Genomic DNA, 13,216 nt, shown 5'->3' with positions numbered 1-13,216 from the left:
CTCTTTTGGACGCATCACAGAAATTCATATAGAGGGGATTGACTAGGTGATTTTTTTAATGGTATTTGTTAAAAGCACTTACTGTGTGTCAGGCACTGCTCCAATGTCAGGCACTGCTCTAAGCACTGGGGTAGATACAAGGTAATCAAGTAGACACAGTTCATGTTCCACATGGGGCTCAAAGTCTTATTCTCCATTTTACAGATGAGGTAACAGTCCCAGAGAAGCGAAGTGCCTTGCCTAAGGCCACACAGCAGACAAGTGGCGGAGCTGGAGATAGAACCCCAGTCCTTCCGACTGCCAGGCCCCAGCTCTGTCCACTAGCCCATGCTGCTTCCCACATAGCCTTCAGGAGATCTGCGGAGACTGGCAAAATTGGCCATAGTTCTTCCATCACCTCTCCATTGCATTGAAAACAAGGCTTTGGCTTTTTCTTCAAATGGCAGTTTGTTTACTCTGACAATAATTAATCAACATCTCTTTAGATTTAGAATGGGAAACATTTCAGTTCACAGGGATCATCGGAGGCTTCTCTTGATACATGTAATTAGTAATTTGTTTTGAATCTCAAAAAAGAAGCATCAGCCATTAAGAGTGCAAATAAGGAAGGGGTTTTGATCTTCTCAAGTTTTAGAAATGGGACTTTGTATCGAAGAAATGAACCACAGAGCCAGCAGATTGAATAAATCCACCTTTCACTATGATGTGTTTTCTGTTTCTTCCCCACAGGGATTCACAAACTGGAACAAACGAGATTTTAACCAGTTTATTAAAGCCAATGAGAAGTATGGGCGGGATGACATTGATAATATAGCCCGAGAAGTGGAGGGAAAATCACCCGAAGAGGTCATCGAATATTCAGGTTTGCACAAAATATGGAACATACATTTTTATTTTGGTTTGATTCATCCCTCCTGTCTTAGGGCCTCAGGGGTTTAGCAAAAGCAACTTGAAACTTGCTTGCGTGTGAGACGCTAGTGAAAGAAAGTGAAGTTTAAAATGATTGACTTTGTACTATCAAGTACTAATGCTGAAACGCCTTTTTTCTGAGAGCTTGAGTGGTTCTGTAGTGAATTAGTTTCCTCTGGCTGATGATGAACAAAAAAAACTCCCTTCCCCACACTGCCCTACTAAGCCTGCTGGTATGTCTAGGGTTAGAAGGATCTGGTTTCTGCCTGCTCTCGGTTCAGTCAATCAATTGTATTTATTGAGTATTTACTGTGTGCAGAGCACTGTACCGTGCTTGGGAGAGTCCAAGCAGCGAAGCAGTTTAGCAAAGAGGCATGACCTAGTGGAAAGAGCATGGGCCCGGGAGTAGAGAATTTGGCTTCTATTTCCACCTCTGCCACATGTCTGCTAGGTGATCTTGGGCAAGTCACTTTACTTCTCAATGCCTCAGTTAACTCATTTGTAAAATGGGGATTAAGACTGGGAGCTCCATGTGAGCCAGAGTCTGTATCCAACCTGATTCCCTTGTATCTACCTCAGTGCTTAGAAGAGTACTTGACACACAGTAAGCGCTTAACATATACCACAGTTATTATTATTACAGCATAACGAGTTGGTAGACACATTCTGTGGCCACAATGAGTTTACAATCTAAAGGGGAAGATAGGCATTAATATAAATAAATTATGGATATGTATATAAGTGCTGCGGAGCTGATGGTTTGGGTGAATAAAGGAGCACAGAAGGGAGTGGGAGAAGAGGCTTAGTCAGGGAAGGCCTCTTGGAGGAAATGTGCCTTCAAGAAAGCTTTGAAGGTGCGAAGAGGGAGAGGCAGGATTTCGGCGAGAGGTTGGCGGTAAGATAGACAAGAATGTGGTACAGTGAGTAGGTTGGCATTAGAGGAGCGAAGTGTGCTGGCTGGTTTGTTCTAGGAGAGTAGTAAGGTGAGGTAGAAGGGAGCAAGGTGACTGACTGCTTTTAAAGTCTATGGGAAGGAGTTTCTCTTTGAGGTGTAGGTGGATGGACAACCACTGGAGGTTTTAAGGAGTGGGGAAACAAAGACTGAATGTTTCTTTAGAAAAATGATTATGGGTTATGCTAAGAGTGATCCTCCTCCATATGTTGGTGATAAGGAGAGGTGGATTTCAAGTCCTTCACTTAAATGCCCTGGGAAAATTCCCCAGTAAGTAATATTGTGACTTTTTATCCCGAGTTTGCTGCATTTGTGACTCAGCTCTGGGTAAATAACCCATGATTAGGGAGGCCAGAGTGGTTTGCATCAGTTTAAGATTGAACCTTGGAGATTGGTCCCTGGCTCATTCTCTGATTTTGGGGTCTACTCTGGGCAGGCCTAGGGATTTGGTTCTGTCCCATTTGTGACCATCCTATACCAGTTTTTGAATGGACCCAAATCTCTAGATGAACCATATAGGCTCCTAAAGGATGTTTAGAATTCTGTAGTTCAGTATCTTTCTGGGTAGTCCTGGATTACTCCGTCCTTGACAATTCACCATTTGTTGCCTATGTTTCTCGGTTTAATCTGCGCACTGCAGAATGGATTTTCTGAAACTGTAGCTATGGAAGGTGACGATGCACTGTTGTTCTACTGTAAGAAACTCCTTAATTTCTAATGACGCTAGTGACTAATGATACCCACAACTTTGACAGCCCTAAATTTCAAAAAAGTTGAAAGCTGAATCAAGAGAGGTGGTGAGCATGTCACCACGGCAGCATCAACTGCCAAACCAAACTAAAAGATTCATAGAGTGGTGTTGCTATATTTGGTTATAAGATCCAGATGGGTTGTATAGTTCACGTCCGGGTTCTTCAGCAGTTTCCTCATCTGTAACACAGGGAATTAATGCCTGCTCCTCTCTCTCGCCCAGACTGTGAGCCCAGGGTGGAGCAGGGACTGTGTCTGACCTGATTATCCTGAATCTATCCCAGCACTTAATAAGAACAGGGAATGTGTCTGTTTATTGTTAAATCGTACTCTCCCAATCGCTTAGTACAGTGCTCTGCACACAGTAAGAGCTCAATCTATACGATTGACCGACTGACATAGTAAGTGCTCAACCAATTCCATGATGATGTCAATGATTATCAAAGCAGTTTCTCTAGCATCTCTTTGGGCACCCACGCAGCCTCAGTTGGCAGGATAGGCTAGCCAACGATGAAGGCCCAGAACACAGCTAGAAGTGATGCTGATTACAACCTAATTCCCCGGGAAGAGATGAGGGCAAAAACGTGTCCGCTGAGTGTCCGAACAGCTGTCATCCCGGTGCAGCCACATGCAGGGTGGGCAGAAGAAATGCTTTAAGGCTAAAATAGAGCCCAACCTCAAGCGATAAGCAGAAATGTGTGCTGCTGAGAGGAAACGGCAGCGAGCAAAGTGGCCCGTTGTGAAGCAATCAAGAACGGTACGGCTCTTCTCAGATAAAGGGTTCGGACGGACAATGGGTCAAGAAGGCAGTGTTGAAATAAATTCTAGGCGCTGCAAGGGGTAGTTGCAGCTGGGGAAAAGAACACAGAAAAATTCCACGTTGTTCCAAACCCTAGGTAACCCCAGATTAAAGGTGAATTTCCTAAAATACGAAGCTTTAGAATGAAAAAATAATGCATCTCCCCAGTTACCTTGCTCCTGTATTTGTGAACTGTCACTTGTCTCCAGCCTCAGAAAGCCACCTGCTTTGGGATAGAGACAGATTCTTCTGCTCTCTGTGATTTTGGCCTAAAATTATTATATTCTTGTGCCTTGTAACAATAAAAATAATCAGGGTATTTAAGCGCTTACTGTGTACCAGGCACTATACTAAATGCTGGGAAGGATACAAGCAAATCAGGTTGGACACAGTCCCTGTCCCACATGGGGCTCGCAGCCTCAACCCTCATTTTACAGATGACCTAATTGAGCCCCAGAGAAATGAAGTGACTTGTCCAAGGTCACACAGCAGACAAGTGGCAGAGCCAGGATTAGAACCATGACCTTCTGACTCGCCGACCAGTGCTCTATCCATTACACCATGCTGCTTCCCATTGAATTGTTGGGATTCATGGTTACAGTATGGACCTTGAATCCCAGGAAGCTTCCTTCAGTGGACAGGGAATGCGTTGGTTACATTGTTATATAATACTCTCCAAGCACATAACCTAACCCTCATCCCCAGCTCCACAACTGCCTTCATTTCCAGTAAAGCAAAGGTGAGAGTATGGGGAGGGAGGGGGGAGAAGAAGTGCAATGGAAAATATACCCCTTGGTCACAGTGGGGTTCCTTCTGCTACCTCTAGAAACGTCCCACCCAAACAGACAAAGAAGCCACCTGAACATATGATCTATTGTCTTCCAAACCCAGTTTCTATCCATTAGACCACACTGCAAGCAGATCAGATCAGATCAGTCTCTGGGTAGGAAGTATCACTGAAGGTGGAGTCTCTCTAAATGTCGGCCTTTGTGGTATTCATTGAATAATCAGCGTGTTACTGATTAAGGAAACATCTAAAGGGGCTGACGGTGAAACTTGTAATTCCTGAAGCTCGTCTGAATTTCAAGCAAAGCATTAGTTTCCCAGTTTTGCCAAACCTTATGAAAAACATGTTACCATTCTCTACTTAAATTCCAAGATTGTAGGGATAGAAGAAAATTAATGTTTTATTACAGTTCCTAGGTATGCAGGCAGTCCTCTAGACTCTAAGCTCATTATGTGTAGGGGATCGGTCTGCTAATCCTGTTGGATTGTACTCTCCCTAGTGCTGAGTACAGTACTCTCCACAAAATAAGTGCTCAATAAATACCATTGATAGATTGATTGATTCATCACCCTGGTTCTTGTTGTTTCATTGTAAAGCCATTCATGTATTAGGGAACGTACACTTTAACTTGTGGAGTGCTTTTTGTTTCGCCGCTGCTGTTTGGAATGAAAGCCAGGAGACACTCCCACTTCATTGGGACTCTTTTTGAACAATTGCTTAAATTGTAGAGCTACCACATAGTAGTTCTTGAGTGGGTTTAACTCATTTTGATCATGTACTGAGAACTGCGGATCAAAAGTGGCCAGCAGGAGATTGCGAAGTGCTTGACGAGGATTAAGAAAATTGGGAAAACCATTAGTTTGAATTCTATATTCGATGTTTTCCACAATTGCACTTCCTCCATCAAGGTTCACAGTTATCACTGTTGGTGTTGTGTCTCTTCAGTATTTTAAAAACATATTCCACGTATGCACCCAGTGCCTTTCATCTGGTAGAGAACATTTCCCTGGAACCGAATTCCCCATATTTACAAATTGGATTTGTGTAACAATGTTTCTCTTAAGGAGTTTCCTTTTTAAAGAACGTGACTACAGCAGTAACATTTAGTTTATTCTTTTTCAGTAAGCATCCCTGGTAGGCTGCCATGAGAATGAAATCCCATCTTCTGGTCCAACTTAGTTTTAAAATATAATATTTTTGCCTTTCAGCTGTCTTTTGGGAACGTTGCAATGAGCTGCAAGATATCGAAAGAATTATGGCTCAGATCGAACGAGGCGAAGCAAGGATCCAACGAAGAATCAGTATCAAGAAAGCTTTGGATGCCAAGGTAGCATTTTTCCTGAAATTTTTAGTAATGGTTTTGCCGCATATACCGCCATTGTGATGAAATTTGTTGTTCTGAACTGTTTTTTTGGTATTCAGATCGCAAGATATAAAGCCCCATTTCATCAGTTGCGCATTCAGTATGGAACAAACAAAGGAAAGAACTACACAGAAGAAGAAGACAGGTTCTTGATTTGCATGTTACACAAAATGGGCTTTGATAAAGAAAACGTCTATGAAGAACTAAGACAGTGCGTGCGCAACGCTCCACAGTTCAGATTCGACTGGTTTATCAAGTCGAGAACGGCCATGGTAAGTTTCTTAAGGTTTTACTTTTAAGCAGAAGGAAACTGCGCATCTTTGTTAGGTTGCAGTTTGGTTCTTGGTCCGAACAACAGAAGTTAGGAAGCAATAAGGCAGAAGGAGGACAATTTTTATTTCTTTTTTTTTCCCCTTCATGATTTTCTGCTCTAAGACTTGCTTGGTTTGGTGTTTTTTAAGTTACAGTGCTGGTAAATAATGTTCTTGGATGAAATTGAAAATAAATACTGCCCTAAAATCTTAAAAGGGTTACACCCTGTCAGTCAAGAAGATTTAAAAAACGATAATCTGTGAAGCCAGTTTTTCATTCACTAAAATTAGCACTCTGAATGATGACTCCATCCATAACTGACCTTTAAATAGGGTTCATTTTTCACAATCAGGTGGTGAGTTTTCCGAGGCTGAGCCAAAAATTGGATGGTTATGGAATCATGTTTAATATTTAACTATATTTTTACTTTTAATAGATTGGTAAAACACTGATTTGGCAGAAACTTCAGCACGTTGTATACTACATTGAATTACAATGAAACTTAGATTTTCCTACCCAGTAGTTACAATTAAATGAAGATTGCTTTTATATTGGTTATAAGCACCGAAAATGAAGAGTTAGCAAATGAAGGTGCTACTACGAAAGAGTCCCTAAATTATATTTATGGAAAAAGATTTGAAAATGAGTTGACATTCCCAAACTATCCATTAGCAACACTCCAAAATCAGAGTTGAAGAAAGGAGAGCATAATATCAGTGATGTATACCCATGTGATCAGTGGTATTTATTGAGCACTAACTATGTGCAGAGCACTTTACTAAGCACTTGGCAGAGTACAATCCAACAGAAGTGGTACATACATTCCCTGCCCACAATGAGCTTACATTCTAGAGGGGAAGACAGACATTGATGTAAATAAATTTAATGTCACAAATATAGGCAAAGTTATGTGTGTATATAAAGAAGCAGCGTAGCATAGTGGATAGAGCATGGGCCTGGGAATCAGAAGGTCCTGGGTTCTAGTACCAACTCTGCCACTTGAGTGCTGTATGACCTTGGGCAAGTCATTTAACCTTCTCTGTGCCTCAGGTACCTCATCAGTGAGCCCCATGTGAGACATGGACTGTGTCCAACCTGATTAGCTTGTATCTACCCCAGTGCTTAGAACAGTGCCTGGCACATAGTAAGTGTTCAATAAATACCATAAATGTTATTATTATTATTTCATTTCCAGAGTAGTTGGTATATAGCTATGCTTGGCTTTTGAAGACAAGACTAATGATAATGAACTACTAGTGCCCTTGTGTGTGTAGGTGTGGCCGAAAGGCCAGCGTGCTAACGCTCCACTGCACTGCGTCCACGGACATGTGGTCATCCTTGTCATCGTGACACGTTTGTTCCTCTTAGGGTCTTTTTCGAGACCGCTGCTTAGGCTCCCCTTGTTCACCCAGACTTCCTCCCTAGATGCCAATCCCCGGCAGTGACTCTGGTGTTCCACGGCTCTGACGCACTGTGCGAACCTCCTTCTAGACTGTGAGCCCCTTGTTGTGAAGGGATTGTCTCTATTTGTTGCCAAATTGTACTTTCCAGGCTCTTAGTACAGGACTTTGCACACAGTGAATGCTCAATAAATACGATTAAATGAATGATTGAACCTGGGCTTGGCTCGGCCTTTGTTAGTTCTGCCCTCGGCGTTTGCATTTGAGCCCCTTCTGGGTCCCCTTCTATTCTCCATCTACACCACTCCCTTGAAGAAGTCATTTGCTCCCGTGGCATCAACTCTTATCTCTGTGCGGATGATTCCCAGATCTCCATCTCCAGCCCTGGTCTCCCTCCTCTGCAATCCCACATTACCTCCTGCCTTAAGGACATCTCTACTTGGATGTCCGTAATAACAGAAGCCAAAAACAACTTGCCTGCCCACAGGGAGTTTACGATCTAAGTCACAGGCTTACCTGAAATCAGAGTTCATTGTTCCAAAATTGCTGTATGTCTGGCAGGTGGTTTTTTTTTTTTGTTTGTTTGTTTGTTTTTTGTTTTCCAAGAGCTTGATATTCAGTCTTCTCGATCAATCATTCAGTTGGTAGGCAATCAATGCCTATTGAGTGACAGGTACTGTATTCAGCAGTAGAGAGAGTATCACAACAGCAAGACTTGGTTCCCTGCCATCCAGGAGCTTAAAGTAGCTTGAGGGAGATAGATGAAAATGATTTACTAATAGGAAACCTGACGAAGGGCAAGGGTAAAGCAGGAAGAATTACCAACACACCAGGATGATATAGCTGAGCAGCGAATGGAAAATATAGCTAACTTAATGAGTAAAATAGATAAATCAAAATACATAAATAAAACATATGTACACAAGCTCTGAGGGTAGAAATCAAGGTCCCAAGGGCTAAGGATGAGTGTTGGGCCTCTGTGTCTGAGGTAATTGAGGTAGGCTCGGATGCTTGTTTTTGGTAATGACTGTTATGTTGTAATATTGTACTCTCCAAAGCGTTCAGTACAGTGCTGTGCATCCAGTGAGCACTCAGTAAATACGATCGGCTGACTGACTGACAAATTCAGTAGCTCTAGCATGGGCTTCGTGAATATTGGGTTACCCAGAGGCAATCTCGGAAACAGAGGCAGATGTTGTAGGTCTGGCAGTTAGGAAGTGTTTTCACGTGCACTCGAGGGTCGTGGACCGTCGATTCCGTGCCGGCATTTTAGTCACATGAGCACTCATGGATAGGATTTCACAAAACGTCACCTCGAGAAACAAAGGCGAAGGCTGTCTTTCTATGCATATATATGCACGTAGACTAAGTTACTTGTGGGCAAGGATCACTTTGCACTTTGCATTGCATTGCATTACAACTCTGTTGTACTTTCCCAAGCACTTAGTATAGACCTCTGCGTATAGGGCTCTGCACACAGGAACCACTCAATAAATACCATTATATGTAAGGAGAGAGTGTCTTGCTACGCACATAGTCATCTTTGTTTTACATTATGCATCTGTATTACATGCGTATGTACCCACACATGGAAGCTCGGGGAGTTACAACCTGTTGAAGACCCATATAAAAATAATAATAGAAATGCTGGTATTTGTTAAGCACTTACTACATGCCAAGCACTGTTCGAAGCACTGGGGTAGATACAAGATAATTAGGTTGTCCCACCTGGGGCTCACAATCTTAATCCCCATTTTCCAGATGAGGTAACTGAGGCCCAGAGAAATTAAGTGACTTTCCCAAAATCATACAGCTGACGAGTGGCAGAGGGGGGATTAGAACCCACGACCTCTGACTCCCAAGCCTTTCCACTAAGCCACGCTGCTTCTCACAGTTTAAGTGGGAGGGAGATGGGTATTGAATCCCTACTTTGCCGATGAGAGAACTGAGGGATAGAGAAGCGAAGTGACTTGCCCAAGGTCACACAGCAGGATTAGAATCCAGGTCCTCTGACTCCCACCTCTTTCCACTTGGGTATGCTGGATATATTGTTTCTCTTAGGCCACACTACCATGTGCCAGGCAGTATACTAACAACAGGGGTAGACACAAGGTAATCAGGTTGGACACAGTCCGTATCCTTATTAGGACTCACTGTCTTGATCCCCTTTTTACAGATAAGGTAATGGAGACACAGAGAAGATTTCAAATCCTTTCAGTCCATCCTTACTAGGAAGTTTCTCTGATCCCCTGCTCATCTCAGTTGCCCTTCCCTGAGCCCACCCTTGAAGGAACCATGCATTTTGAACTTAGTGCTTCCCGAGTTTTCATGCCATTAGCATTTCATAGACACTTTGTCTACATTCCCCTTTTTGCCAGTAAATTCAGTAAGCTCATTATGGGCAGGAAACGTGTCCGCTAATTCTGTTATATTTTACTCTCCCAAATGCTTAGTGCACATAGTAAGCACTCAGTCGATACCATCGATTAATTGATGTGACAGAACATTTATGATACTGGCACCTGGTTTTGATGAGATCCACAGTCCTGACAACATAATACGCCTTTTGTCCCTTATGTCGGCCATCGATATTGAATCAAAGCACTACAGTAAAGTAGATTTTTTAAATGGTCTGCTTTTGTTAGGAAAGAATAGATTTCCGTTAAGATAGTTTCCAGAGGGAAAAAAGTCAGTACTGTATGTATTCTCTAAAAGCCACTAGGTGTCTCCCAAAGCCTGTTGAAATAACCCATTCTTTCCTCCATCTTCCCATCTCTCTTCCAAACGTTTTCTTCAGAAAATTTTATTTAATCAATAAATGCAAATTTCTCCCTCTTTTTTTTTAACAATTCAAAGACAGATTCCAACTGCAATATTTGTTCGAAACCATAAGCTGAGAGGTTTAAAACATATAATATGGTACGGTGTTCTTTTTTTCCCTCAGAGTGTGAGGGAATATATCAGTATGTATGTGGTTACTTTTCAAAAGGAAGAGTCTGCCTTTTTTCCCGAAAATCTCTCTTTAAAAGACTTTCTGATTTCTTTAGTAACTTCACTTAGCTTCTTTTTTATTCTCATTGAGGTTATATGTCCTCTAAGTTGTGCTACTTGTAGTCAGGGCGACTTTTTGGGTCATGAGCCAGCATTGTAGAGCAGGGTTTCAAGTGAAGAAGAGTAGGCATTTTTCTTGAGTTTGTTTCAAGCTGGGACATTATGCTTACAAGAACTGGAAATGTCTCCATCAGGGCTCTTAGCTTCAGGATTTACAAAGATTACTAGACTGTAAACTCATTATGGGCAGGGAAGGTGTCCGCTAATTCTGTTGGATTGTACTCTCCTAAGCATTTAGTGCAATACTCTGCACATAGTAAGCCCTCAATTAATAATTAATACCATGGAATGATTGATTACTAAAACCGAAAGGAATAGTGAAAAAAATCATTATGAGAAAGGGTATACTCAGTGCCCATCTCCCCCTCTAGACTGTAAACTCATTATGGGCAGGGAGCGTATCTGCTAATTATGCTGTATTGTACTCTCCCAAGCATTTAATACAGTGTTCAACACATAGTAAATGCTCAATAAATGTGATCAATGGATTGATCGATAGTCTTTCCATACATTTGTCCTTTTTAGCTGATTCATCTTAGCAGCAGTCCTTTGAGTGAAGCAGAGCAAATGTTTCCTCTCCTCTTTTTCCGGTCACAAGTTACCTTAGCTGGTTACTTCTGAAAGTATGCTGGAGGTGCAGAGGGCTGTTGAGGCAGAAATGATAAGACTGAAATATAGAACTCACCCTGGTGGCCACACCTTTTGTCCCCTGCAGTTCTTCTGAACAATATGAGGGGAAAGACAAATCTCTTTACTGAAAATTAGGGGCAATCCTTGTTTATTTTTTAAATCACTTTTTGTAGGTTCAATCAACCAATTGTTATATCCATTGCTAGATTTTATCTATTGCTACATTTTCTCTTCTTTCAGATGCATTTTTCCTCCTAATTTTCACATTTTAGAGAGGAGCACAGTCTCGTTGAAAGAGTGTGGGCCTGGGAACCAGAGGACGTGGGTTCTAATCCTGTCTCTGCCACTCGCCTGCTTTGTGATCTTGGGCAAGTTCCTTAACTTCTCTGTGCCTCAGTTCCATCTTCTGCAAAATGGAGATTCAATACCTGCTCTCCCTCCTACTTTGATTGCAAGCCTCATGTGGGACTTGATTAACTCCTATCTACTCCAGTGATTAGTACCCCAACCCCCTCATACTAACGAAGTGGTTTTATTGTGTATGAAATTATTACTTGTTGCTCTCTGTAGATATTTAATTTCCTGATTAAGTAGAGATGGTGGTACATTGTGAAGCAGCGTGGCTCAGTGGAAAGAGCACGGGCTTTAGAGTCAGAGGTCATGGGTTCGAATCCCAGCTCGGCCACTTGTCAGCTGTGTGACTTTGGGCAAGTCACTTAACTTCTCGGTGCTTCAGTTACTTCATCTGTAAAATGGGGATTAAGACTGTGAGCCCCCCGTGGGACAACCTGATTCCCCTGTGTCTACCCCAGCGCTTAGAACAGTGCTTGGCACATAGTAAGCGCTTAACAAATACCAATATTATTATTATTATTGTGAAAGAATTTTGTTTTAAACAGCCACTTATCAAAGTGTCATGTGAATTCCAGTCAGTCAATCAAATTTACTGAGTGCTTAATGTGTGCAGAGCACTGTACTAGGTGCATGGGAAAGTACAAAATAATAATGAGCAGTGATAACAATAACACTATAACACTAACAATGCTAAAGCCTCAAAGGATCCTGGACTTAAGCTTATTTATTGCAGGTGAGTGAATCACTGCCAGGGTGATTTATATATTTACTGGTTAGTTATTGGGTTGCAATTTTTGCCACTTCTGACCCCCCAAATTGAAATAACTTGAGCTAGTAATAGTAGCAATATTTACCGAGCCTTTACTGAGTTGAGGACACTGTATAAAGCATTTATGTTTTCTGTCTCCTAAGGACTTGCATGGTAAATGGACAGACATAATGATACATGTATCCACAGGGGATAAGAATGGGCATAAATAAATAAGTGTGTATAGAAGTGCAGGAGGCAACCAAAAGGTGAAAATAAGAATTGGGGTAATAGTAATTAACCAGGGAGGGATTATTGGAGGAAGTAAAATGTTAGGAGTGATTTGAAGGTGGGGGTGGATGAAGTTTGGTGGGTTTGGTAGGGAAGGGCATTGGAGGCTCTGGGAATAAAGTGAGCTAGCAATCAGAGGCAGGTAAGATGAGAACTGGGAACAGTCAGGACATTGGCTTAGAAGGAGTGAAGTGGGCAAGTGACTTGCCCAAGGTCACGCAGCAGACAAGTGGCAGAGCTGGGGTTAGAAGCTAGTTCTTCTGGACTCCCAGGCTTGGTCTCTATCCACTAGACACGCTGTTCCTCGATGCTTTCCTCAAAAGCATGTCAATGCACCCGGGAAATGCTTTTAAGGAAAATATCAGTTTCAGCAGTAGAATGGACTTGACTGCAAAATGAGTGAGGAACTGAGATTGATATCTGGGTTGTGGGCTTCACTCACCGGGAGGATGGTGATGTTGTCAATGGACAAGGGCAAATCGGGAGGAAGGGATGGTTTAGGAGGCAAGATGAAGTTCAAGAAAATATTCTCGTTGTTAGTTTAAACCTCAGGACCTTGTAAAACATTCAAAACCTTGTTTGCGTGCACAGGTCTGACCAAAACTTAAGTAGATACTACCCTAAAGGTTAAAATGTTGATTCCCCCCTTTTTTGCTTACTTCAATTTACTTTACTTAGTTTAATCATCAAGTAATCATCAGCATCTAGGTCTCCACCTGAACAGTCCATCAATTAATAGTATTTATTGAGTGCTCACCGTGTGCAGAGCACTGTACTAAGCACTTGGGAGAGTAAAACAGAACAGAGCTG

The 13,216-nt window shown here is 42.1% G+C and overlaps 1 protein-coding gene across 1 annotated transcript in view; it reads left to right on the top strand.

The window, feature by feature from the left end:
- Positions 1 to 13,216, top strand: part of SMARCA1 (SWI/SNF related, matrix associated, actin dependent regulator of chromatin, subfamily a, member 1) — a 100,332-nt gene that overhangs the window by 67,644 nt on the left and 19,472 nt on the right. Inside the window, exons 20-22 of the mRNA XM_029067459.2 lie at positions 730 to 862; positions 5,406 to 5,524; positions 5,620 to 5,832. Of these exons, the coding sequence (XP_028923292.1) occupies positions 730 to 862; positions 5,406 to 5,524; positions 5,620 to 5,832 (465 nt within the window). The remainder of the gene's footprint in view (positions 1 to 729; positions 863 to 5,405; positions 5,525 to 5,619; positions 5,833 to 13,216) is intronic.

Source organism: Ornithorhynchus anatinus, chromosome 6, assembly GCF_004115215.2.
Source record: "Ornithorhynchus anatinus isolate Pmale09 chromosome 6, mOrnAna1.pri.v4, whole genome shotgun sequence".
NCBI classification, from domain to species: Eukaryota; Metazoa; Chordata; class Mammalia; order Monotremata; family Ornithorhynchidae; genus Ornithorhynchus; species Ornithorhynchus anatinus.
Note: the sequence above shows the minus strand (reverse complement) of the source record. Positions and strands in the feature narration are given on the sequence as shown.